Source organism: Balaenoptera ricei, chromosome 9 (genome assembly GCF_028023285.1).
Source record: "Balaenoptera ricei isolate mBalRic1 chromosome 9, mBalRic1.hap2, whole genome shotgun sequence".
In the NCBI taxonomy this organism is placed as follows: Eukaryota; Metazoa; Chordata; class Mammalia; order Artiodactyla; family Balaenopteridae; genus Balaenoptera; species Balaenoptera ricei.
This window is the reverse complement of record NC_082647.1, coordinates 16,358,599-16,385,129: the sequence shown is the minus strand read 5'-3', so window position 1 is coordinate 16,385,129 and position 26,531 is coordinate 16,358,599. Positions and strand designations below refer to the sequence as shown.

Sequence of the window (26,531 nt, the reverse complement as noted above, 5' to 3'; positions counted from 1 at the left end):
GCCCCGAACATGTGAGGGTCCATCTTAAATACAGACTCAGTCAAAACGGCAGCTCCCTGCAGCCTCATAGGTAAGACCAAGTGAGATACCAGCAGATCACTGATGCAGAGCGGATCGCAGAACCAGAGAAGGGAATGCTTGTTCTTCAGGAGAGGGAGAGAGGGGAGGAGAGAGAATTCCTAAGTTGCCTCATCACTCAACTAGACAGCCAGTGTCTCACCTAACTCTAGAGTAGAGTGCTATGTGGGTACTGAGCAGCAGTGGTATGTGGGTATGCGGGCAGACACTCAATCTCATCGGGTAAAGGGCAAACTAGGAGGGAAGGGTTGAGAATGATCAAGATAACAGCCACCAGGAGTACTTGAATCTGAGCTAGAGGCAAACAAAGTGACAGCATATATCTAAAGTTCACCTGAACTTTATACAGTGGAAATCCTGAGATCTTTTCTATTAAGAGAAAAATAACCATGGAAGCTTTGTGACCTTTATGCACTGTGGGAAGCATGCAGTCTTAGCCAGAGGTAACTCCTGGAGGAGACAGTATGTCTCTAACAAAAAGCAAAGCCCTTACCTTGGAATACACTCTTTTTCCCAGGCCTGAGGAATGTAAAAGAGATTAGCAAAGCTATCTCAAGCCAGGAGACCTCAGGGAACTGAGAGTCCTGGTTGTTCCCTATGGCTGGGGGCTGTGTGTGAGCCTGGTTAAGGGAAGATAATGTTCAAGGATAGTTGTTGTAAACTTGTTGACGTCTGTGGTAGTGACTGAACTGAGACGATAAGCAATTCCGTGGGATTATTGTCTAATAATGAGTTCCTCTTCTGTCTATATAAGATTCAGTAACTTCTAAATAAAGTGCCTAGCAACCATCAGTTGTCTTGGTCCTTCTGACCCCATACTCGCGGTGCTATTTAGTCCCTTACCCCTCTCCCTCGGGACCTGGAAGACCCCCTGCGGTGGCTGGACCATCGCAATGCACTGTCTATGGGGCTGGGTTCTAATATTTGGTTCTGCCTGTCACAAGCTTTTGGAAGAGTCATTATAAGACAGAGAAAACACCTATGATGTGTGTTGTTGGGGGCGGGGGGTGGGAGAGGCAAGCAGAATTGACGCCACCAATGCTTTTCGCAAGTCTTGCCCAAAGAGGGATGCTTTAATTGCTGGGGGCAGAATGGTCAGGGGAGTAGGAGGCAGAATACGCACACCCCAGACACAGGACCAGAAATATATCTAGGCTTTCCCAGGCAGACAGGCTTGGGATTATCCAACCTAGCCTACCAGGGGGAAAGAAAGCCTCTAATGACGACCATCCTACTTTAACTCCCTTTCCTCTTCCTAAACCACTCTTTCCGCCATAATTCAGGCCCAGGGTTCAAGCAAACTCTCCATGGTGAGAAGGTACTGAAGACAAAGCAAGGTGAGTCTAATGTGACTGACAGTCTAATACTTACCTTACAAGGTCCTTGTAAAGATTAAATGATAGGATGTGCTCAGTATAAGCACATGGCATATAACCTGTGCTTGAGAAATGGTAGCTATGTTATCTATTTGTGGCTTTACAATAGGACTTAAGGCATCTACATACAACTGCTTTAAATTTAATGATGCATAGGCTTATATATTTTTTTAGCCTGCAATTGCTTGATAACAGTGACTGTATTTTGTTTTCGTGTGTGTGCTGGTCTATAACAGGTAGTTCCTGTGATGTACTCCACAAATATTTGATGGATGAATGAATGAATGAATGGAATAAGACATGTTTGAATTGCATAAAAAGAGGAATATAAAGGAATGTGAATCAGACATAGAAAACAAACTTACGGTTACCAAAGGGGGAAGGGCAGGGGAGGGATCAATTGGGAGTTTGGGATGAACAGATACACACTACTGTACATAAAATAGATAAACAATAAGGACCTGCTGTATAGCACAAGGAACTATACTCAATATCTTGTAATAACCTATAACAGAAAAGAATCTGAAAAAGACTAGATATGTTTATACGTATAAATGAATCACTTTGCTGTACACCTGAAACTAACACATTGTAAATCAACTATACTTCAATTTAAAAAAAGGGAATGTGAATGTGTACTAATATGCTTACTATTTACAACCTAAATATGATACAATGAGGGTAGGCCACAGGCTCAGTGCTAGGGCTCGCAGAAAATCTTCCAGGATCTCTGTGTACCTGTATCTAGCAGAGCTAGAGACCCCTCAAAAACAGCCAAGCCAGGGAGATGTTTCCCCCTTCTTTCCTATTTTTCAGTCCTAGAAACACTATAAATGTGGGAAGCTGAAAGTATGGTCAACATTTGATATTCCTCTCATGTGTTTGTGCCTCTAAAGGACTATCAGAGGTACATGCTAAAGTACATGATGTAACACCAAATTACAAACCCAGTTAGGACACCGTCCAGGAGGTGAACGTGGCCGGCCACAGAGGACACGAGAGTACCAGATGTTTTCAAAGAGAATAAAGTGTGACGAGTTGAAAAGATGAATGAGACTCAAACAGAAAAAAAAAGGGGGGGGGGGACTAGAAAGATGGAAAAAAAATATGCTCATTACTCCTCAGAATGATCAGCTATAAATATGGATTAGGTACCTGGTCCCAAATAGTTAGCTTCCCAAAACATAAAAGCTCTTCCCAAAACAGTAAAGCACGCTATGCCAAGGCCACATTTGGTTTGTCTTCTAGTTTTTAATTAATCAGCCCCCAAATACCCTGCAAAGGCCTTGATATGAAAATTATTTCTGTTAATGGCTTGGTTAAGATGACCTACATGTGTAAGGGATCTGGAATCCCAGCTCCCTCAAATAAGCAAGGAGAGTCAGCTAAAGTTGGAGAATATTTCCACCATTCTGAGGACAGCCTGGATGAAAGTCAACTTAGAAAACTCAGTCTATTTCATAGATAAATGATCCTTGGTTCGCTGTGCCTACTCACCGTGGTCAAGGATATATTTCACAATCTCCCCGTTGCCGGTTTTAGCTGCGTAGTGAAGGAGTGAACAGTGGTCTGGTCCCTGAATTAGCAGGCTGCCTCCATTTTTATAGCTTTCTATTAGCTGAAAAAGAGACATAGGAAAAGCAGCTCAGGCACAGTCCAGAACAAGGGAAACAGCTAACCGGTGATAAAATAAAACTAATGTAACAAACCACAAATGTCTCCATCCTCAGAGGACACAGAGAAAAGTCAAAGAGATGAAGTAACCATTCCTGGGTTGTGTTATCACTCAAATAGATGGCCAGTGTCTCAGCTAACTCCAGAGAGGGTATGTGGGTACTGAACAGCCTAAGGAAATGGAAACATGCTAAATTACTTGTTCCTTTTCTGTTTTTTGTCTTTAACTTTTCTGGGCACTGGTCTCTGTCTCAAGGGAGTAAAGGGTGGAGAGGAGAATAAAAGATTCCCTATGTTGGCTCAGTATTCTCTTGAGTGAAAGAACAATTAAGTCTATAGGCAGGAATAGCTTGATGTCTGGTAGCTAAGCTCCTTCCCCGTCCTTTAGTTTTTTCTCCAATCTCTAATGAGCCTAGCTACCGAGTACAGAAGCTGCTTCCCATTTTCCAGCATGCGCTCACAACGCATATGCACACGGCAGACACACGCACACCCATGTATGTCTCCTTCCTTCATCCAGATCTGCAGCCCAGCCTGCATGCCTTCTGTTAACTGCCCAACATATACCCAACAAGGCTTGAGATGATGCATGGGATAAGAACCAGAAGGGTTCAGAGAATGTAGTAGTAGAAACCTAAAAGACTTCAAACATGAGAACAGCCTGGAAAAACCAGATATTGCAGCCTGGGAATTAGGTGGCTAAATGAGGACACAGTCTAAGTTTGTGAAATACTGAACGTTATAGAAAGTGTAACTGGATCTCCGTTCTCTAAACTGCAGTATATCAGAACAAGAAGAGCCTTTCTGGAGCTTCTAAAAGGTAGTTTTAGAATAAATAAGAATCAAATAACTCAGCAGGATATAAGCAAAAGGAATGTGTCTTCCACCAAGAAGTTAGATGGCACAGCATTATAAAAAAATCAAACAACTCACAGGGTTAAAGAGAGTAAACTCACAGTTCATGCGTTCACTCAAATAAAATCATAGAACCGCCATGTGCCAGATGCCAATGAAACAAAGATGAATACAACTCGGCCACTGGCTTCCAAGACCTTGCCATCCGTGGGGGAGACAGATGTGTAAAGAATTGCACAGAGACGGAGAAGAACATGAGGAGGGTAGCACAGGGCACTAGTAGGGGATGGAAAAAAGTCAGGAAAGACTTCCTGGGAAATTGATCAAAAAGGAGTCGTTGAATGGAAGTAAGGAATATATGGGGTTTTCATGCCTAAACTGTGAAGCAAAGGAACAGGAAGAAGTAGCTAATTGTCTTCCACAAAAATCTAAGAGAATCCTGTTCTGTTCAACTGTCTTGTCTCACAATGACACTTCCATTCTTTGTGGGCAGATCCACAGAGGATTTGGGCTCAACAGAATAGCAGAGACCCAATCCATCAGCTGCCCTGCTTCTGCCTTTCTGTGGTGTTTACAGACACTGTGAATGTTAAGTTAGTCCACGGGCATTTTATGCAGCCCAGCGTATAGGAGCTACTCATGACAACCTTCACACTGGGATGATCCTGGGTTTTCTGTTCTCGGCTCACTGGTGCACTGCCACCCCCCGCTCCCCACCCAACCTCTCTCTCTCTCTATCGCTCTCCATCCCTTACATGCACACACACACACACAGTTTAATATTTAATATTTATTGTACTTTCTACATGGGATAGAAAAATGAAAGAAGATAGAGAAGAAAAAAGAAAAGGGGGAAAAAGTACTTGGGAAGGAAAAGAAAAAAAAAAAAAGAAAGAAAAGAATGAAAGAGAAAAACCCTAAGCCTTTATATTTTACCTCTCAGTAAATAAGGTGTTATTAAGTCATTTCTTAGTCATTTAGGAAATAATTACAACAGAGAATGAAATAAGACAACCAGCTGAATATACTGATTTCCCATCTCTCAAATAATTCTCTACTAAGTACCAAAAAAAAGTGTGGTAATACACCCAGGGACCTGGAAAATCTGTTGCCTAGACTAAAAGTATATACAAAATAAAATGAAAAGGTTTCAAATGTACAACAGTTTGCAAAATTTTCTGGTTTAGAAGCTCTGCAAGGGCAGGAATCAGGTCTTAACTCACACCTCTCTTTCCCACAGAATCCACTATACGGCCCTGCAGGGAGTATAGGATAGTATTGGTTTAATCCACTGCTGGGAAATGGCACTGAACGCATAGGCACCCACACTGCTTAGAGAGCACTTTCCTCTTGTGGGTCACAATTCCTAGTAACACTATGATCTGGACAGTGGCACAGGCACCATTCCCAGGACTATGTGTCTAAAGACGGCAGTTTATCAAGATGCTGGCAACCTTCTCACCATTTGTCTTCTGCTAGTAACCTGTTAAAAATGTAGCACAGAGATTTTGCAGTTTATTCAACAGATGTGCTTCAGAAGAACTTGTATACAAGGGCAGTGCTTCTCAGCTTTCTTTTAAGGCTTCTGGTTTCTCAATGTGCAATGGCGCCATACTCCACGAGTAAGGCAGAGTCTCTGCCCAGGGGCAGTTGTCGGTATTACAGAACAGATCAATGCCAGTGTGGGTTATACAGGGATATATGGGCAGTCTAAGTCCTGATGCCTGAAAATAACTTGGGGCCAAATACAGGTTTTAGGGTATTCATAGATTATATTATATTTTATAACAAATATTTGCCTCCCCACTATGTTTAGCTACTAAAGAAACACAGATTAACACTATATTAATAAAACAGCTATCTTTTTAGAGTCCCTTCTATGTAATAGAAACAGTCTTAAGAGCTTTACATGAATTTTACATTCAATCCTCACAATAAAGCAAAGAGAGGGGCAATGTGATTCCATTTTACAGATGAAGAAACTGAGGCACAGAGAGAATTAGGCAATAACACAAAGTCACATATACAGTGAATGGCAGAGCCAAGATCTGAACCCACGCAGCCTGACTTCGGAATTCGCATTCACTCTAGAGGCAAGCAGTGACCACCTCCTTCCCTCTAAATTCGCCAGAAAACATGAGCACAAATCAAAATATTCGAGGCGGATCAGAGTATCTTCTTCTGATTCACTGTGATCCCCAAAGTTCAAAACTGTAATAATGTCGTAAGATGTAGGCTCTTGCCTAGAGAATGTATTACTGGGTATTGTCCAGGTTATTCCTACAGATGCATTCATTTAAAGACCTATCTAAAAAGAAATCTTTAAACTTCAAATTTCAAAGAGGAGGAATTCCGAGCACCGTGAGCACTGCCTCCTGGGGACATGCGTCGGTTGTATCTAGTCAAGGCAAATAGCACAATGCCTTTGCACAGACCCTTTGCTATTAGGAGATGTAGCAATGCTGTGAAGACCCCTCTCATCCTCTCTTCTCAGTCCTCAAAAAGAGCATCCTTCCTCCTTCTAACCAGCTAGTACCAGGGGGATGAGAAACGATATACGGGATCATGAAAATTTGGTGAGAAATGATGTTGATTTAAAGTTCTTAAAGAATCACCAAAAGTTCTGGTAGGAAGATATCTTACCTTCATAAGATCACCAGCTATTACTGCCTGCAAAATTGCTGTGGAAGACAAAAGAGAGATGTCCCATTAGTAGAAGACCCTCTCATTAAAATATTATAAAGGGCTGGATCCTTATTTTGGAGACACAGCCTACATTTGGGGCAGGAACCAGGGGAGGAGAAGCATGCCAGAGGGTGAATCTGGGAACAGACTAAGGCCTTCCCTTTAGCCCTTCCCTACCTGGGCACTCATCTCATACATCATTCTAGAGCCTGAGCCCCCTCCAGCCCAGGTACAGTAAAGAGAACATGAAATTTAGAGTCACACATATTGGATTCAAATCTTAGCCCTGACCCTTACAGGCTGTGGAATACTGGGCGAGTTATTTAACCCCTCTGAGCCTCAGTTTCCACATCTGTAAAACAGCAAGCCTCAATTGTATAGGATCCTTGAAAGGATTAATTCAATCATCTAAATGTTCTTGACTCATCCACTGATGCAAAGGAGGTGCCTAATCATGATTGTTTCTGGTCCCTTCTTTCTAGTTCCCTCTACTTTGTCCTTTTGGGGTTCAAAAATCACTAGTAATTTTGTTTGTGTGTTTTATAATTATAAATAAGTACCTACTGCTATGGAAAGAAGGACAGGAGACAGTAAAGAAGAAACACATATTTTGATTATGTTCTGAAGAAAATAACCATATATTTAGCATAAAATTCATTGGTGATTCTTATAGAAAGAACTCTAGAAGTCCTAGGTAACCTAAACTAATTGTAAGACTGTGTAGCCAAGGGGAAAAAAATATAAGTACCTGTGCCTGTCATGTGGGGTGTAGAAGAGGAATGAGAAAATATAACTGATAAAAGGGGGAAGGAATACATGAGTGTCTAATGACAATTATGGTTCCTAAAGGGAACATGTGTATTAGGTTGAAAATGGTCCCTTTAGAAGAATAAATACTTAGATTCTAAAACTGCTCAAAAAAAAAAGATTATTTTAAGGCTTTAAAGTCACCAAAAAAATTAGAAGATTTAAAATTTATTTTTCAAAGTGTCATTTTACTCTTCTTGTTTCAAAAATGTAGTATCAGGTATCAAAGTACATGGAGCCCTTGACCGTCACTGAACAAAGCCCTTGAAGCGTTTATGGTGAGCAGTTATGAGCCCTGGGTGACCAGAGGCAAAGGACCACAGGCATGTTAAACTCGTTCAATGGCCCAGGGCTGAGTGCCTTCCCTCTGGCCAAAGCAGAAGCCTTGAGAACCTGTGGAAATGATGAGGGTTCCTTGAGCATATGGGAGGAAGAAGAATGCAGGAAGAATCGAGAAAAAGAAAGAACAGGAAAGAGAGGGAAGAATGTTTCTTTTCCATAACAAGCTGTAAGCAATCTGCTTTTTTCACCTCCCTTTGGCTCCCAGCACAGTGCTCTTTGTACACTATCAATGGACATCAATCAGTTGTTGAACTGATTGAAAAGAGAGCAAGGAGAAAAGGAGTGAGAAGGCAATGGAGATAAAAATAACAGAAAGGGAATTAATAAAACGTTATGCACCCAAAGAACCCAAGAAACGTGTCTCGCTCCTCCTAGTATGGATGGGACCCTGGGGTTCAGGGTGCAGTGACTCTCTCGGGGCACAGAGCCAACGGTGGCCCCATCAGCACCATAGTGTGGGTCCCTGTGACCAGTCCCAGCCTCTGTCCAATGCCCTCTGGGAGGTCGCCCTGTAGAAGCTCTACTAGGCTCTGTGAGGCTTACGGAAAATGGAAGAAAACAGTCTAAAGGTTGTCAAGCTTATAGTGTTGTGGAAAAGGCACTGGATTGGAGTCTAATTCCAATCTCTATAATTTACTAGATATGTAAATTTAAGAAGTCATTCAAACTTTTTGAACCAATTTTCTTATGTAAAATAAGGTTAACAGCTGCCCTGCTTACCTCTCTGTAGTAAAGATGAAACCAAAAAAGTGCTTTATAAATAGGATAAGTTATATTGACAGAAGGGGTAGAGTACTTTTGTGACTATACATAAGTACATGAAAGAGACATATGAACACTTCAGAAGGAGCCTAGCAATGAGGGTAAATGGGTGGTGGAGTCAGGCAGACTTCTCTCTGTTCATAGGCCCCGTCAGAAGTGAGGCATGGAGGAGGGAGCCAGGGGGATGGTTGATGCTTCACCCCGAGATGTCAGCTGTGCCTCAGAGGACGGGGAGGGGGAGGCAGGGGAAAGCATGAGCAATTGCGGGTCTGGAAGATCGACTCAGTCTGGGCTTTTATACTGTAGGCTGTTCTCTTGACTGAGGTAGAGTATCCATTTAGGAAAGAAATAAGGTTAGGGAAATTGCCTGAGAAGGCAGCTAATGAAGAGCCTTGCAACTTGCATGCAGAAGTTCCTAGCAATGTAGAGCCTGCGTTTTCAAGACCATATTGGAACATTTCTCAAGTTTAAAAGAAATAGAAAAAAGAAAGAATAAAGGGGAGAGAAAAGAAAAGTGAATTCGCTAATTTAAAGCACCAGTGAATAAAATTTGGTGCATATAAGCAATAAATCAGGATGATAACAAAAATTCGCCAGGATAAATACTATTGAAAGAGCCCTGAAAATGAATGAATGAATGAACAGATGAATGAATGAATGAGAGGCTGGAGGAAAACTTATGCTAGCTGCGGAGTTCAAAGGATTGTTGGAGGAGGTGAAATTTAAGGTGACTCTTCCACAATAAGTGGATTTAATTAGCAAAGAAGATCTGGAAAATCCTTAAAACATGAAGGGAAGATATGAACAAGGACTTGGAAGTTAAGAGCCATGTTGTCTGAGGGGCCCTGGGAAGAGTTCTGCATTATCACATCTGAGGCTGGGTTGTCTTAGGTCATAACTGTGGAGTTCCTAAGGGAATGCTCCAGGGAGCACCTCTATGTCAAGAGAAGGAACCTGGATTTTTATCCCAAGAGTAATGAGAAGCTTTGGAGGCGTTAAAAGTAAATCGAGGATCGTATAAATGTCCTGACACATGCCAGTTTGATTCCGCCCCTTCCCTCCTGCAAACAGAGTTACGACCTGCTCTCAGCTCAATTGCTCCGGATTACCCCCATTACGGCGGCTTTCCATTGCTCCCTCAGACTCACTCAAAAGCATTTTTATTTATGTCTTTTGGTTTCCTACAGCCTCCCAATTTAAAGTCCCCATGAACAGATAGAAGAGCATATAAAAGAATCATAACCACAAATAATTTCCAATTGTACTGGAGACAGAAAACATGAATATTTATTTTTAAGTCAAGCAATACACTCAAGGGTAGCTATTATGCAAACATTATTAGGCACAAGGCCCTCTTCTCTCCTGATTAATGTCCTTCCCTCCTGAACACTGTTGTTTAAGATTTGCTCTGCATAAACAGAGCCTGAATCCATTAGTATTCAACTCCAGATAATAACCTTCTGAAAGATCAAGCTTAAAAACAAATAATGAGTTGTTATGATTACAGTATTATTCTTTATTATTTCCTCAGCTCTGAGCCTGCCTTCTTGCCTTTTCCAAAACTCCTTCATACGGAGGCAACAGTGCTCCCAAATTCGAAAGAACAAGGGAAGTCAAATGGCCAATGGGACACAAGGGTTATTGAGTAGGTGGGTACTGAGTTTCCCAGACAATTAAATCACATAAACTTAGATAGTCAGACAGGAAAGTAAGGGGGTAGAGAACTGAAAAGTTTGTCAGTTTTAGAGTTTAGAAGTTGAATCATTAGTTCACAAGAAATGGTTTATTTTTCCTTCAGCACTGTAACTTCCAATCAATTGCTAAACAGTAAACATCCTGAGAGAGAAAGCTGGAACTGAAAAGTCAGGACTACCAGGAAGGAATCACTGTCTTCCTTCTCACAGCCTCTCTCCTAGTCCTGGACTCCCCAGAGCCTGGACATCCTTAGCCATCAGACCACAGAAGGAAAAAAATGACTCCTATCACCTGGAATCACGATGGGGAGAAAACAGTCCAAGGGCCCACTGGCTGGCTCGCCTGCTTCTGCCATGGCAGGCCCTGTTCAAGGTTGACCATACAAAATATACTCCATCCTCTCAGAGAGCTGATATTTTGGCAAGAAATCCAAATTAGGAAGGAATATATTTTAATTGAGTCTAGAATCATACTGCCTGAGTTTAAGTCTTGTGAGTACCATTAACTAGCTATAACCTTGGGCAATTGACCAAGCTTCAGCTCTCTCATTAGGAAAATGAAGATAAAATCAGTTCTTTTGAGACTCTGCCTTGCAAGTAAGCTCAAGAAACAGCGACTCTGACCACTGTGGTCTTCTGTGTAGAACACCATGGAATACTGATGTTTTTAACACCATTACACAGAAATGAATCACTTTCTTCTATGAAATGAGAAGTTTAGACTACGGTCAACTGTAGCTCTAGAAAATGGCATATGACTTCCAAAGGGATAGTTTAAGGTTGCGAAGTTTGCTTTGCAGACAAAAATATTTGTAAATAAAAAGTATACAGAACTTGGCAAAGCCACATGTATGTTTGTAAATCTCAATAATCTACCAAAATAACTACGCTGTATATAAAGAGTCACAAGCCTGAGCATTTATGTCTATTTAAAATTTTTAATCTTTCATGTTCAGTTATTTTTCAGTTTTAAAATTAATATTCTGTTGCTGAATTGTTTGTCACTTGCTAATGATAGCAGTCATCTAAATCTTTTTTTTTAATTGTGGAAGAAAAAATTAAACGTAACAACAAAAACTGTTGAACAAAGAATGGCTTGTGGAGGCCTAGGCGGTAAAAATCAGTTGATTCATTGAGAATCATAAATATACATCTGGCTTTGACAAGTTCTGCATACTTTTTACTCCTAAATATTTACATCTGCAAAGCAAGAATCACAACACAAAACTAATGCTTCAGAAGCCATATTCCACATTGCAGAGCTCTATTTAGCCTTAGTCTAACCCTATCATTTCATAGATAAGGAAAATGGGGCTTGAGAAGTAAATTGACTTTTCCAAGGTCACACAGATAGTTAGCAATCCAACTGAGAGACAGAAGGGTGCTTGTCTCTTTTATTTTTATTATTTCTTTTATATTTTCTTTTATTATTTCTGACTCCTAGGTCAGAGTTCCTTCCACCATGCTGTTTCTTCTTTAACTTGGAGCAAGGTGGGCAAAAATTAAAACAACCCCAAACAAAAGGTTCATGAATGCATCACATAGAAAATGAAGTCAATTTATGGCTTTAGGCTGCAACTCGTTTTATGCCAAAGCAGACACTGAATAACAAGCATCCCTACGGCGAATGTCATGTTCACAATTCCCTTGATCTGATCACGACAGGTGTCTTCACACTTTTCCTTTATTACTTATTTCTCAGCCACCAGAGAGTCTGCACCGTCAGATGCCCAAGAGCTTACTTCTCTGAGATACATATTTCTGCATAGCTTTTCCTGCATTTTCCTTATCAGCAGCATTCTGTCCAATTTTTCTACTTTGTGAGCAGCAAGCCCTGGTACGTGAGCAACAAACTGTGAAGGCTTAGCTCCCAAAATGGAATTTAATATAATCGTGAACCATAGCAAAGGTAATCTAACACACATTTAATGATAATGGATAACTATCGTGAATTATGCTAATTAGGCAGAAAGGAGGAAGCAGCTCATGAAAATGACTGACAATTGATATTATTTTACATAGTCATACTGAACAAACCCAAGACGAGGTGAAAGAAAGGAGGAATTAGATATCTCTAAAGATCTCTGCGTTTTAATCTAGGCCTCAAGGAAGTTTTGACAGTTGATGATAAGATACATGCCAAGTTCTTTGCTAATAATAGCTAGAATACTAAGGGTTCTTAATAATATATTAGAACAAGCTCAAGATTATTCTTATAATGACACATAAACCTGTATCAGTTCCCTATTACTGCATAGCAAACCATCCTAACACGCAACGGCTCTAACACGGGAATTATTTATTTTGTTCAAAAGCTGATGTTTGGGCTGGGTTAAGCAGAAATATCTGCTCTATCTGGCATCAGCTCGGGCAGCTTCACTGAAAGCTCCAAGAGCCACTTTTCAGAAGGTCACACACACAACTGGTAACTGGGAGCTCTGACTCCTCTCGCGCGGGCTTCCTCGGGTTGCTTGGGCTTCCTCCTGAAATGCTGACTGTTTCAAAAGCAACCATTCCAAGGGAGCCCAGTGGAAGTCACCTTGCCTTGGAAATCACACAGCGTCACGTCCGCTCTGCCGCAGGCTTAAGTTCACCCATATTCAAGGAAAGGAGACACATACCTCATAGCTCGATGAAAAGAACGTCAAAGTTCTGCTGCAAGAAGAATGTGTGCGATGGGAGATACCGCTGTGGCTATTTTTGGAAAACACAAGCTGTCACACCCCACACTTGCATCGTGATGTGCGTGGAGTCAGTGGGTTGGCGCTGACTTTCAGTTAGGGTTGGGAACTGACCAAGAACAGTAGCTTCTGTCACCTGTGTGATCTATGGGAGTGTATCTGCACACAGTGTCATCTGTTTTACATCATGAGTATCTCGGCAGATAAATAAGAAAAGGTGGAAGACTACTTATCAGAAGGACCAGCTTTTTGGAGCAGCAAGAGGAAGGCAAGTAGAAGACTCTGCAGACAACAAATGCTGGTTGAACTGAATTAGGAATTCTGTATAAGGTGCGCTCTCTTTAATCATCAGATGTGAGAAGAGACTGCCCCTCCTCTTTTTCTTCTCCAGTCAGGCAAACGCTCACAGAACTCTAGTCCTGTGTTCCTCACGCTCTGCCGACTGGCGTCTCCTCCACTGCTGAAACACGGAATGGAGGGTTACAGAGCGCACCTCTCACGCAGTTTGTCATCTTATCATCTCATCGTCATTGGGATTAACCCATCAGTGGCATCTAAGGGCCATTCAATGCTACAGTGGTCTAATACTCAGATACCACCTGTGCCAAATCCCTCTTAGCATGTGCAACCAGAGACGGAAGACATAAATAGGTTTTGTGTCTCTCTAATGACAGAGTTAATCCTCAAATTCAATTAGTCGCTGCTAATTGAATTCACGAACGTATATGGGTTCTTTCCATCTGCTACAGCAATCTTTTTGAAGCTGCTATTAGCATGGAAGAGGTTTCCTGTTTGGAGAAAAAATAAACAGCCCCCATCCAGTGTTCCCTCCTGGCAGAAAACGTGCACCTTGCTGCCAGAGGACCAGGACGTGCTCTCTTCAGAAACAGTCAGTTCCGTTTCTCTTATACAGCACTGGAATGATCTATAAACAGTACAGGAACCAGATGTCTCTCCCAAACATCCCACTTGTTTATCTCTTGTTGTGAAATTGTTCTCTGGTTGTTTTACATGTTTAAGTCCCATCTCTGCAATTAAGCCACAAGCACAGGGATTGTGTTTTTAATTTTTTTCCTCTTTGTTTTATCCATACTCCACCTTTCAATGAAAACTCTATAGTACAGGAAATATATGAAGTGCTTACTAACTACCTGGTGGATACTTATGGTCTGGTGATTCAGCTGGCTATCATTTCAATATTCTTCAAACTCTGGGTCAAGGAAGACGTTCTAAGGAATAGAAGAAAGTCTACTTTACTGGCCCCTGCTACACCTGGCAGTAAATTTTGGAGCTGAAAATAGTTCCATATCTTTTTAAGGTATATAGTGGTGTTTATTAGAGGCAGTGACACACCATTGTAAGTATCTCAATAAACCAGAAATGGTTATATTATGGGTCAAATGAAAGCCTTATACTAAGCAACGATGCATGTTACTTACTAGGACATTGGTAGTAAGTCTTGGCTCACTGTTAAAACAAATGTCATAGGTTAATTAATCTGCTTTGGGCATTGGGTTAGAGAAGACAAGTTCACAAGTTAAGGGACCAATTGGGTTCATACTCTTCCACAGTCACAACCTGTTACTTTCCACCAACTGTGAAAATACGTGCTAACACTAGTCACTGGGGGACCAGAGAAGTTCTTGAAAATACCTTCTTGACAGTCTATATAGCTCAAAATTAATGTTTTCTCTAGTGATGACAGATTAATATTATCATTTCTGGATGAAGTGGTTCGACACACTTTTTTATGTAGTACCATCTTCTAAAGGAATACCCAATTATTCCCATAAAACTAGAAAAATATAAATTCATTTTTAGCATCAATATTATAGAATCCTACCAACTATTTTTGTTCAATAAACATTGAGCTTCCATCCACAGGGAGGTTTTTTCCTATTTGTAAAGGGTTTCAATCTGATTACAACTTACTAACTTCATGAACCCTAAATAATTATAGTACACAATAACACTCTTTCTCCTTACGAATAAAGTCATACCTACTAAAATGCTTAGCGCACTGTAAACTGCTTTAGCAATGTAAGAGATTAAAACAAAAAAAGTTCCAGTATTCTCCAAAAGTCCTTCATCCCTAGAATGTCGAGAGAATTTAATTTAGATTGACAAACTTTGTTTATTTTTGCTTTCCTGGCATTTGGATGATAAAGCGTAATCCTGAGAGGGTAAGAGAAATGGAAGAACTAAGAGATAAGGTCCTCGTTAGCCTCACAGATGAGAGGACGGTGCCAAGGAGAAGAGGAGCTGCCGGCCTCAGGTCCTAATGATGTTTGCTGAGGATCTTCACGAGAGCATCAGGGATTCGGCATCATCCCTTCCCTCAACGTCAGCCTGGCGTTCCTCCTGTGACGGGTCTCCTTGGACTCATGTGATGTATTTTAGTACTGTCCTTCAGGACCTCTAAGAGGATCTTAGGTTGAAGAAGTGCGCTCACATTTCATTCAGTGGTAGCTGCAAGCAGATCTGACAGCGCCTGAAAGTGATGGATGGTTATCGGTTTTAACCAAATATCAAGACTGCATGGGAAATGGTGTTTAAGGCCAAGATCCAAGTACAAATGAGTGTGCTCTTGAGCTCAATAAGATGATAGGTTTATAGGTCATCCGGTCATCGGGATGTCCGTTAAGTACCTTATCATCTCCTAGCAGCACACTGACCACTCTGTCAGGTAAAGACCTTTGGAACTGAGAAGAAGACCAGGTTTAGCCAAAACACTCCTCCCTGGAACGAAATAAAGCCAAGGAGGAGTTGACACAGCAAAAGACACTTTCAGAGACATACCAGCAAAATGCACATACAGCAAAAGTGTACCTTTTTCGAAAAAGGTAAAATTTCTAGAGTTTGTCCTTACTTGTAAGTGTGAAGACAGACAAGATCATTTGTATCTGCAATTAAGTTATAAGAAAAACACTAATTTAGGCTCTTCCCCATATCAACATATGACAGATATTAATTGGAAGCACAGAAAAATTAAGCATTTTACTTCAGAGAAATGAAAAAATAAGTTTTAACTTTCACTTCAATATTATGCTAAGTTGACTAAGCAATATCATACCTTAGAAGCAAGAATTATAAAGCAAATGGTTAGTTCTGAAGCTTGCTCAAAGGATACGATACAAAGTAGAAAAGGCTTCAGTATATGAGTTGAACTTCAAAGGTATTTATTAAAGAGCAGATTTTACTGTCCAGTTGCTAAGACAGAAAACAATAAAACTAAACCTTCATTCTTCTTAGGGATTCATATACTCTAAAGACAGAAAGGTAAGGGTACCTATAAAGTAACATGTGTACACTTACACAACCACATGCGGCTCTGCTTGCTAAAGAAGTAGGGTGATGTATGGAATGATTTCCTAGGGAATTTGTTAGAAATTGTTTAAAAAGGGAAGATTTGCATTGGCAAAAAGATGGGAGGAGAGTTCTCTATAGAGAAGACCGGCAGCATAGAGCCATGGAGGACAAAGTGATAAGCAGTTTCACTTGATAAAGAAGGAGAGCTGAAATGGGAGCAGGGAGAAATGAGTCAGAGAAGTAAAAAGAGGGTGCTTCCAAGACTCAGAGAGCAATGTGAGGTCAAAGACTTTTTAAAAAAAATGTCAGTGAAAATCACTCAGCAACTCCATTTTCCAAATGTAACCTTGGTCATGTCTGTCACTCTTTTCCTCAAAGATAAAAAGAGCTTAAATCTAGAGAAGAGGAAAAAAAGGAAAGTTCACTGGGAAATCAATACCAGAAGAAGAACGTCTTTGGATGGGTCATGCTTTCCAAGAACGAGAAGAAGCCCTCAGGGTTAGTTAGGGAAGATACGAGAAACAGAGAGACGCATGATCAGAGAAACAGAGCCAACTGCTGCAGAAATGGTATGGTTTAAACGACTTTTTCACCATCTTGTAAAACACTACTCTAATTTTTTTGCAGTGGCTGAAATAACTGCCTTCACTTCCTAGAGTGAAAAGAGGGGATGGGAATGTCACCAGACTGAGCAAAATTGAGTGGATTCTGGCTGCTTACAAATCCCTTTTTCAATAAGCCGTGGGGCTTTGCTTTGTCAGGAGAGAAGCTGGAAGCTGCATAATTAAATAGTAATGTATTTTGTTACCTTGATAAAGAAAGCTGCCAGTGTGAAAGCTGCCTGCAGCATTTACGTGCTTTGCAAAGTCAGGTTTCCATCTTTTCGAAAGTTGGGTACGAGGTGAGGTGTGAAAATAGCAGTGCTGTTTGTCCTCACAAGCAGAAGTAACTGCCTGGTACTCAGCTGCAGGAATCCATACGCTAGCAGGGCGGAGGCGTCTCCAAAACACCTTTCCAAAATGGCAGATGACGTTTTTGGTTTTGCCTCATGTGTTTCATTGTCCAATATTCTGTCCTCGCTTAGATGCCTCAATCTATTGAACAGAAGGAGCCTTAGACGTCAGCCAGCTCAGCCTGCTCAGTGAAGACACCAAGGCGTGAAAGCAGTGCCCTGCCTAAGGTTACCCAACCTGCAAAAGGCAGAGCCGAGGCGATGCCTGGTCCTTCCCACGCCCAGAACAAGGCTCTTGTCTTTGCCTGATGCTACCATCCACGTTCAAGTGACCACTGCCCAGAATGACACAACTCTTTCTCTGTCCATTGGGCTCCCTGAAGGAGATGTTTAGTTCCAGTAAATTTATAAAACAATAGGCTTAAATAAAGTCATAAGTCCATGCAAATAGATCTATCGGGTCTATTTATAGAAAAATATATTCCCATTTTCGTTACTTGACATTGACAGTTTTTCTTGCTCTCTCTCTTGCATTTTTACACTCCTGCTCTGTCCCTTTCTTTTGTTAATATCTGCAAGCAAACTGTGCGCTAGGCATAGAGCTAAATGCTTTCCCCATATTATCCAATTTAATCCTCACAGTAAGTCGACTAGATATGTAGTATTATTGTTATCACCCCCATTTGAAGGATGAAGAAACTGAGGCTTACTGAGGTTGACAGTTGCTCAAGGGCACATAGCTACTGTGTAATAGCGCCAGGCTGTCAGCCCAGCATGTGAAAGGCTAACGAGGGAGCCTTTTCTCCCCAGCAGGGGACCACACTGTCCCCCTTATGTGGCTGTACAGACTGTCAGATAGCACTACGGTGTCACTAGGTGATGAAACGAGGTCCTCTTTTCCCAACATTTCCCTGGTCAGCCACGAGGGATGCAGCTTTAGTTGTCTCCATGCCCCATACTTTTCTAGCTCTGATGAGGGCAGGTGCAGAAAATAAAGCTGCAGCGCCAGGGAAAGGAAATGCCGTGGTAATGAACTACTCACAGGTATTGTGTGGAGTTACACTGACTGGAAGAAGGGATGTTGCATGAAGCTAAGAGAGTCATACCCTAAAATTCAGAGCATCCAGGAAAAGAGAACTGACACAGAAAGCCGGCAAAATGAGGAAGGAAGCATTTAGTTAACTTCATCATTTTGAAAAAGAGGGGCTGGACTGATGACTATTTTCCCAGCTCTATCCAGGACAGCACAGGCTAAGGAGCTATAATGGGCATCATGGGCAAAAAAAATACACACAGGAAAAATGCTTCCAAGATCCTGGAACGTACAGGTTGAAGTAACACATCCAGGATTAACTTCGAGGAACCACCCTAAAAAAGGAACAACGTATTCTAATATTTTGCAACTGGTACTCGTGACAAGAGAGGCTTAGTCTAAGACCGTGATTCAGTTGCCAGCACCCACCCAGTTCTTTGCAAGAGAAAGCCATCAAAAAGAAAAACAAGCTTTAGGTAGAGCAGATTGGGTGAAAAGTTTTCATTGGCTATTAGGGTTTCTAGTTAAGTAGAACACAGACAAATGGAGTAACAATAACAATGATCCTTATATAAGGACCATACTACAATAACTGCCAATGTACCTGCTAGCCCCTTGGTTATATGGGTAACCCAGACAATATCATTCTACAGAGTAAAGAGCTTAAATAAACAGTAAAATTTATAAAGCCAGTGCAATTCTTCATCTCTGCTCTCACAGATGATGACACGTGGACCAAGACAGTCATTTCCCACTCCCTTTTTAAACACTTACCTGTAGGACAGGTGATGTATCTGTAGGAATGAGATCTATGAAAGCTTCATTTGTTGCTGGAGGATCCAGGACACAACGGTATTTGATGACCTCTTCCCACCCATCCACTTAAAAGCAACCAGGAGATTAGCCTTCATCCCTTCCTCTCTCCTTTTTTTGTTACTTTCCTATTTTGCAGTGTTTTAAATACTTTAACTTAAATATTCTCTGAGGCCAAAGGCAATGTAAAGCAAAGTTGTATGTAACTCTTAGAAAAGAATACTCCCCCCTCAACACACACAGACATCTATAATAAGGCTTCAAAAGATAATTAGATACTAATCACCAACAGCGCATTCCAAAGAACCCAAAAGGATCAAAGGATTATACAGTTACAGTCAATAGTCAGATTTAATAAGGGGGGATGAGAGAGAACAGTAGGGTCAGGAAAGAACTAAAGTAATACAACCTGATTTTGGAAAGCCCAGGGTTGGGGGGGGGGTTTGTTTTGTTTGCTTGTTCTGTTTTATTTTGTTTTTAATCAGCAGTGATTGTCTGTTTTCCTAGGAAATGTGAAAGACTAGCCAAGGAAAAGTATGCTGTCATCTTTTTTTTTTTTCTTTTTTTCATGCTGTCATTTTTGTTCCTTTCCTTTCACACAGCCTTTGGGGAGCGCCCAGTGAGACCACCATAAAAGGCCATCTTTTCAGCACATTAGTAACTGAATTTCTTTGGAAAAGGACCAGCACTAACCTATCCTCTACAAGAGGGAACAATGTTAATGAGGCTACAATGGAACTCAAAGATTTGTACTGGAAGGTGCTGTTTGCCAACACCACATACTGCAGCAAATGTTACAGTGAGACTTGTATAGAGGGAATCAGGTCTGTGCCAGGGCACAGCATAGAATGGGGCAACATTTCTATTCATTGAGTATAGAGTTAAATAAGAAGGGCAACACCACCCATGGAGAAAAAATTTGGAATACACTCAAAAAACCAGTCAGCGAATAGGGAAGGATAAATCACAGGCATTTGAGTTGTTAGAAAAGTTCATCATTGTTTGTCCTTAGAATCGATGGAGGTGGTTCGAAAACACAGAATTAATGAGCACAGAGGAGGGGCTGGAATGAAGGACAATGAAGATGGTTTGCCAGAGAGATGGTAGGAGGGTACATAAGCCATATGGCTGTGTGAATACAAGGGAGATGGGATCTGGAGAGGGCCCCCCAAGCAGGATGTAGAAATAATTCATTCAAGCAAGTAAACAAAACCAGGGTGAGGAAGAACCTCAAAAGGGAGCACTAAAAAGTTTGAATCTAAATACAAAAGCCAATAGGGGATTCCACAGTCATAAACTGAATTGGGGGCAAAAAAACAAAAACAAAAAAACCCTCTAGCAACTCTGCATTAGCTAGCCCAAGGTCATTGCAAAGTGGCATACTGCGATGGCCAATATTGGAAACTCTTCCTAGCAAGGCAATTAAAGATCTGCAGATGTTTCCATCTGTATCATTAGCCAAGCTTACTTATCACATTTTACTAAAAAATAGTTTATAGAAAATAAAAAGGAAAAACATCTAACTTTCTTAATCCACTCTACTCTTCTGGTCATAAAATAATTCTCTTCGTATGTGATATTTTCTTAAGGAAATAGCTACCTTTCAAGAATTCTACCTTTTTTAAGATTGAGTGCTACTGACCGGAAATTAGATCCCTGTTTCCTTGATTATGGAAGTATGGAGGTAAAAGAAGTGGACAAGAATATAACTTTAAATTGTTCTTTTGTGTCAAGGGTACTGCTCACTGATACGAGAAGAAAAAAATAAAATCTCTTTTTTAACGACCAGTTCCAGCCCAATAATTATGAGGTCTCCTTTCAACAAAAAGAATCAAGATTTCCTATAACATTAGCTCAAAACTTAGCCATGCTATTGAGAGACTATATAGACGGGGGCTAAAAATGGGATCTGGATCTAGAGTATGAGTTTGAATCCTAGTTCTACACATGTGACCTTGAACAAGTCACCTAATAGGTTTGTGCCTTAGTTTCCTCATCTGTAACATGGGAATAATAGTAGTACTATGATTGTTGTGAAAGTTAAATATATATAAAACATTTAGAGCAGTTGGTTCAGTATTTAATAGTTTGGTGTGACCTTAAAGTTACTTAAGCTCTCTAAACCTCAGCAGAACATCCCTTAAGCCACTGCCTGGAACTTATTAAGTTTTAATAAATACTGACCTTGTTTTTCAGTTTTAAGTACACATAAGAGTATATTATGCCAAATAATTTCAAAGGAGTAGTTGAACTTATTTTTGCTAAAACACAAGGACCCAAACCATTAATCCCTCCAACCTTAGTTTCTCAAAAATCAATTATTCTTTAAAAAATTTTTTTAATTTCAGGAGGTATCATAGATATTTAAAAATATATATAACTCTCAAGATGTGTAACTTTTATTTAAATAAAAAAGAATATAGGTTTCTCTTTTTGATAATAAGGGGAATGAGCTACTTCCTTAACAATTTAAGCTAAAATGCTGCATTAAAAAAAATCAGGAAATGTGGGAAGATGGTGGTAATAGTTGCAGCAGACTATTTGAATATTCCTGAGTCTCCACATATAGAGAGACAGAGGAACCAGAAGAACCAAAAACACATGGTCAACATTTAAGACGAAGTAACAAGATACCCTTATAAACCTCAAAATTACGAGTGGCTGGAGAGAAGACACCAAGAGTCAAATGACCTGCATTCTATCAACGTCTGTGCTGGAAAGCACAGGAAAGCATCAGGGCAGCTGATGGACCTGAGAAGAGGAAGCCTCAAAACAGCCAACAGGTGTTCACTGAACAGTACAGTGGGCCAAGGTGAGAACACCTACAGAAACTGTCAGAAGCTTTTCCCATTCCCACAGCACATGAGTGCAAGGGCCCCCAGTAAGGACTAAAAGTACCTGGGGCATTGCAGCCAGGGCTCCCCTTCAAGATAGGACCCAAAGTGAGGGTACTCTTCTAAGTGGAATACACACTGAGCAGAACAGGGGCAAAAGGAGTAAAGGAAAGAGGGCTGGATGGAAGAGAGGCTAGGGATCAAAGCCGGGAAGTCTGAGAAAGCAAGCTACCACATTTTTAACAGTACACAAAACCAGCCGAAGAAAGAGCTCTCTGAAGTTAGAACAGCTAACACATGTTTTTCTTTCTAAATTTCAGAAAAACTAATTTCACATAAAGTATCAAAAAAAGGATGTAAAATCTCACATGAAGGAAAAAAACCAACAATAAGGAACAGAATAACATTTCCACAGATAATGGAAGTGAATCACAAATACTTGCTATAAAAAAAAAGTAGTAACGTACTCTTTCAAATGAGCTTAAAGACACATAATACAAAGAAATAGCATGAATCAGAATTTGAATAACTCAGAAATGAGGTGATATTAATTCAACAAAACACTAGAAATAAAAGAATAAAACATTTTGCAAATTAAACTAGAAAGAACACAAGAACAAATAAATTCAACCAATAAAGCCTTAAGTAGAAGAAACAAAGAACTTTTAAAAATCAAAAAGAAAAGAGGAAAGGGATAAAAAGAATTTGAGAGAAAATGGCAAAGGTTGAAGATAAGCAAAGAAGATAAAACAAACATACAAAATGAATTTCTGAAGAAAACCAAAGCAAAAAAACAGAACAAACACTTAATTCAAGAACACGGTTCTGAAGTTTAAAAAATAATAAACTTTATATTTAGATAGTGTCATGTCTCAAAATGATCTACATCCAGGCATATTTTCATAAAAGTACTGAACATTAAAGGAAAGTAAAATATCCTTTGGGTATTAAGACCAAAAAAAAGTGACTTTTATAAGGAGAATATTATCATTAGACTTTAATAGCAAATGCTTTATGACAGGAGAAAAATGTAATATTTAAAATGTCAAGGAAAGAACATGTGCCCCAGTGAGTTTGTATGCAGCACAACTAATTTTCAAGGGTAAAAGACCCAGACCAACTGCTATTGTATGAAAAAAGCTGGTTTCCTAAGGAATCTACCAGAGAATGTGGTTCAGACAACTAAAATAACTAGAGAGACTTAGACATAATGACTGGTGATGAACATTAACTAGTTACTGCCATTATCTGAATACGATGCACTCTGAATTAATGTCTCTGTGTTTCCTATGCATTCTAAACAAGAACCAAACAAGCACCCACACACACAAACTCACAAATGGAGAATTTAATTTATATTAATCAAGTTTGGTAGTTTTCTCTGGTGACTGGAAAACCTCTCTGAAGGACTTAAAGAATTCTCGTGCATAAAGGCCCAAGGAAACGAGCAGCTCACCTAGAATAATCTTAAATGAACAGGAATAAAAATCAGTAAAAATGAACAAGAAAACAACTTTGAAGAAATTATCTGGGATGCATTCCAGAGAAACAAAGAGATATAAAATAGGGAATAGAGGGTAAAACATATATAGGATAGCATGAAAATGTCTAACATGCATCTAAATGGAATTCCAGGAGATATATAGGGAAGAGAAAGCATTCAGGTAATGTTTGTACTTAAATGTCTATGTTAGAAAAAAAGTAGAAAAGGAATAAAAATAAGCCAAATGATTAGAAGGAAGGAAACTATAAACATAAGAAACTAATGAAACAGAAGACAAATACATAATACAGAGGACCAATGAAGGGAAAAAATGGTTTCTTGAAAAACCAGTAACATAAAGAGGGCTCTAAGCCTCTGGTGAGAGGGAGAGAGAGGTGGAGGAGACACAGACACACACACACACACACACACACACACACACACACACACACAGCAGGCACAAACAATATTAAAAATGAAAAGGTAGATGTAACCTCAGATCTCATAGAAGTTACACAGACAGTAAGATAGTATTTAAAAATGTATGCCAAAACATGAAAAATAACTTTAATAAAATGGATGAATTCCTTTAAAAATAGTTACCAATACTGATTCAAGAAGAAATAGAAAATCTATCTCCTCCAACATTAAAAAATACAAATCTGTCATTGAAATTTTCCCCACAAAGGGAATGCCAGCCCCAGACAACTTTACTGATGGGATCTTCTAAGATATTCCAGAAATAGGTAACTCAAGTGTTACAGTCTTCCAGATGTTAGGAAATGAGGAGATGCTTTCCAATTCATTTTATGAAGCTATGAACATCATACATGCACTATACTATAAAAAAGAAAAATTAAAAGCCAATCACACTACGAATATGGAAGTAAAAATTCTAAGTAGAATATTAGTAAGCTGAACCCAGCAATATATAAAGGAGATAAATGTAATAACCAATTTGAACTCATCTCATGCATATAATAGTGGTTTCTACTAAAAAATCAATCAATGAAGTGCACCATAGTAAAAGACCCAATGAGAAAAAGCATATTATCATCTCAAAAGATGAATAAAAAATTCAGTAAAATTCAATACCTGTTGAATTTAACAAATTTGAATGAAGGGGAAAATCCTTAAAAGTCTATCCACAATACAACCACACCACCAACACCATGACTACCTGCCAATGACCTTCACAAGTAATGGTGACTTGTGGATGGCACTGACTTGGAGGTCAGGAACAAGGCAATACTGCTATCTCTACGTGTATTTGATACTATACCGAGCGTTCTAATCGGCACAGAAAGAATGAGAAAACACTCATACAGAGCACAATGACTGGAAAAGATGAAACAAAATTCTCAGGAAAATACTTTCCTCACAAAAGGACCCTTTAGATAAAGTTTATGAATATAAAAGATTAGCAGGAATCCTGATTCAAGATTTTGAAACAAGATTCTAAGTCAATTGCCTTTTAATACGCCAACAATGTTCACTTAGAAAATATAATTTTAAAAATATAAAATATCACTAAAATGTTAAGTACTTAGGAATATATTTAACAAAAGATGGCCAAAACCTTCATGAAAAAAATTATAAAACTCTGTTGATAGGCATTTTAAAAGGTTAATTAGTTAAAAAAAAGTTAAATGTAAAGAGATGTGGTTTGAGATGAAAAGACTCATTATCATAAAAATATCAATTCTCTTTATACTCATGTATAGATTCATGCAATTGCCATGAAAATTGCAACACAAAACTTGATAAGCTGATTCTAAAATTTATATGAAGAAGCAGAAGTCCACATACAATCAAGACACTCTTGAGGAACAACAAATTTTAGGTATCTCCCAGATATCAAGATTTCTACCAAAGTTACAGCAATTAAAACAACATGGTATTGTACAGAAATAGACATACGGGTAAATAAAACAGAAAAGGGAATCTGGAAACCCACAAATATGGGGAGACAGAACAGGCTTTGCAAGTCAGTGAAGGAAAGTCCCCGTTTGAAAAGATAAACCACAAACTGGAGAAAATTTGCAACACGTATAGTCAGCACAAATTTTTTACCTAGAATACATTAAAATGTTTATGAATCATGGAGATAAAACAACCCACTGGGGAAAAATGGGCAAAGGAAATAAAGAATTACATAGAAAAGTAAACACAAATGACCTACAAATATATGAAAAATGCTCAATCTGATATGTAATTATTTAATGCAAATTAAAATCACAAGATACCATTTGACATTGCCACCAAATTGGCAAAAATTTTTAATCAGTTAATATCAAGTGTTGACAAAGATGTGGATTATTAGGAACTCTCACTGCAGTTGGGAGTATAAATTAGAATGATCACTTTGGAAAACAGTTTGTCATTTTGTGATCAGTTAAATATGTGTATAACCTACCACGTAACTATGCCATCGCCAGGTTTAAACCCTAGAGAAATTCTTGCAAATGGACACCAGGAGGAGTTATGAAAAAGAATGTTCATAATATTGTTTGCAATAGCAAAAGGAACAAAAACAAAGAAAGAAAGAAACCCTGGAGCCTACCTAAACATTCATCAGCAGAATTTGGATATATAAATTGTTATATATTCATACAACAGAACACTATACAACATGAAAAATTAATGAAATGAATATGATGCTCATCAACAAGGATGAATTACAAAAGCATTATTCTGTAACAAAGGAAGCAAATCACAGAAGAGTTTGCAAAAGAATTCAATTTATAAAAGTTCAAAATAAGCAGAACTATATACATATACACACATATATGGAATACATCTATAAAATATATATTTATACACACACACATATCCATAGGTGAAATATGCATACGTGTAGTAAAATGATGAAAAGAAACAAGGAAATTTTTAACAAAAAAAGCAGAATAGTAGTTATCCCCATAGGAGAGGGAAGAGAATGTAATCAGAAAGGCAATCACGAAGCTTCCAGATTACTACAAATATTTTATTGTTTAGACTGGGGGCTGGGTATACAGTAGTTCCTTTGGTTATAATTTGAGCAGATAAATTTTATACATTTTTATGAATATTTCTATTTCAGTAAATGTATATGTACATATATATTTATACTAGAGAGAAATAAGAATCTATGGTATTTGAGCCAGAGACAGC

At 39.3% G+C, this 26,531-nt stretch overlaps 1 protein-coding gene across 9 annotated transcripts in view; it reads right to left on the bottom strand.

The window, feature by feature from the left end:
• The window catches only part of DGKI (diacylglycerol kinase iota), a 468,554-nt gene that overhangs the window by 20,167 nt on the left and 421,856 nt on the right, over window positions 1–26,531 (bottom strand). For 6 of the 9 annotated variants that reach the window (XM_059933287.1, XM_059933288.1, XM_059933293.1 and 3 more), the window contains 2 exons: window positions 6,627–6,664; window positions 2,952–3,072 (listed from right to left, as the gene is read on the bottom strand). In XM_059933287.1, the coding sequence (XP_059789270.1) occupies window positions 2,952–3,072; window positions 6,627–6,664 (159 nt within the window). Of the gene's footprint in view, window positions 1–2,951; window positions 3,073–6,626; window positions 6,665–15,117; window positions 15,446–17,233; window positions 17,358–26,531 lie in introns of those variants that run through there. The other 3 variants (XM_059933290.1, XM_059933289.1, XM_059933291.1) reach the window with 3 other exon arrangements.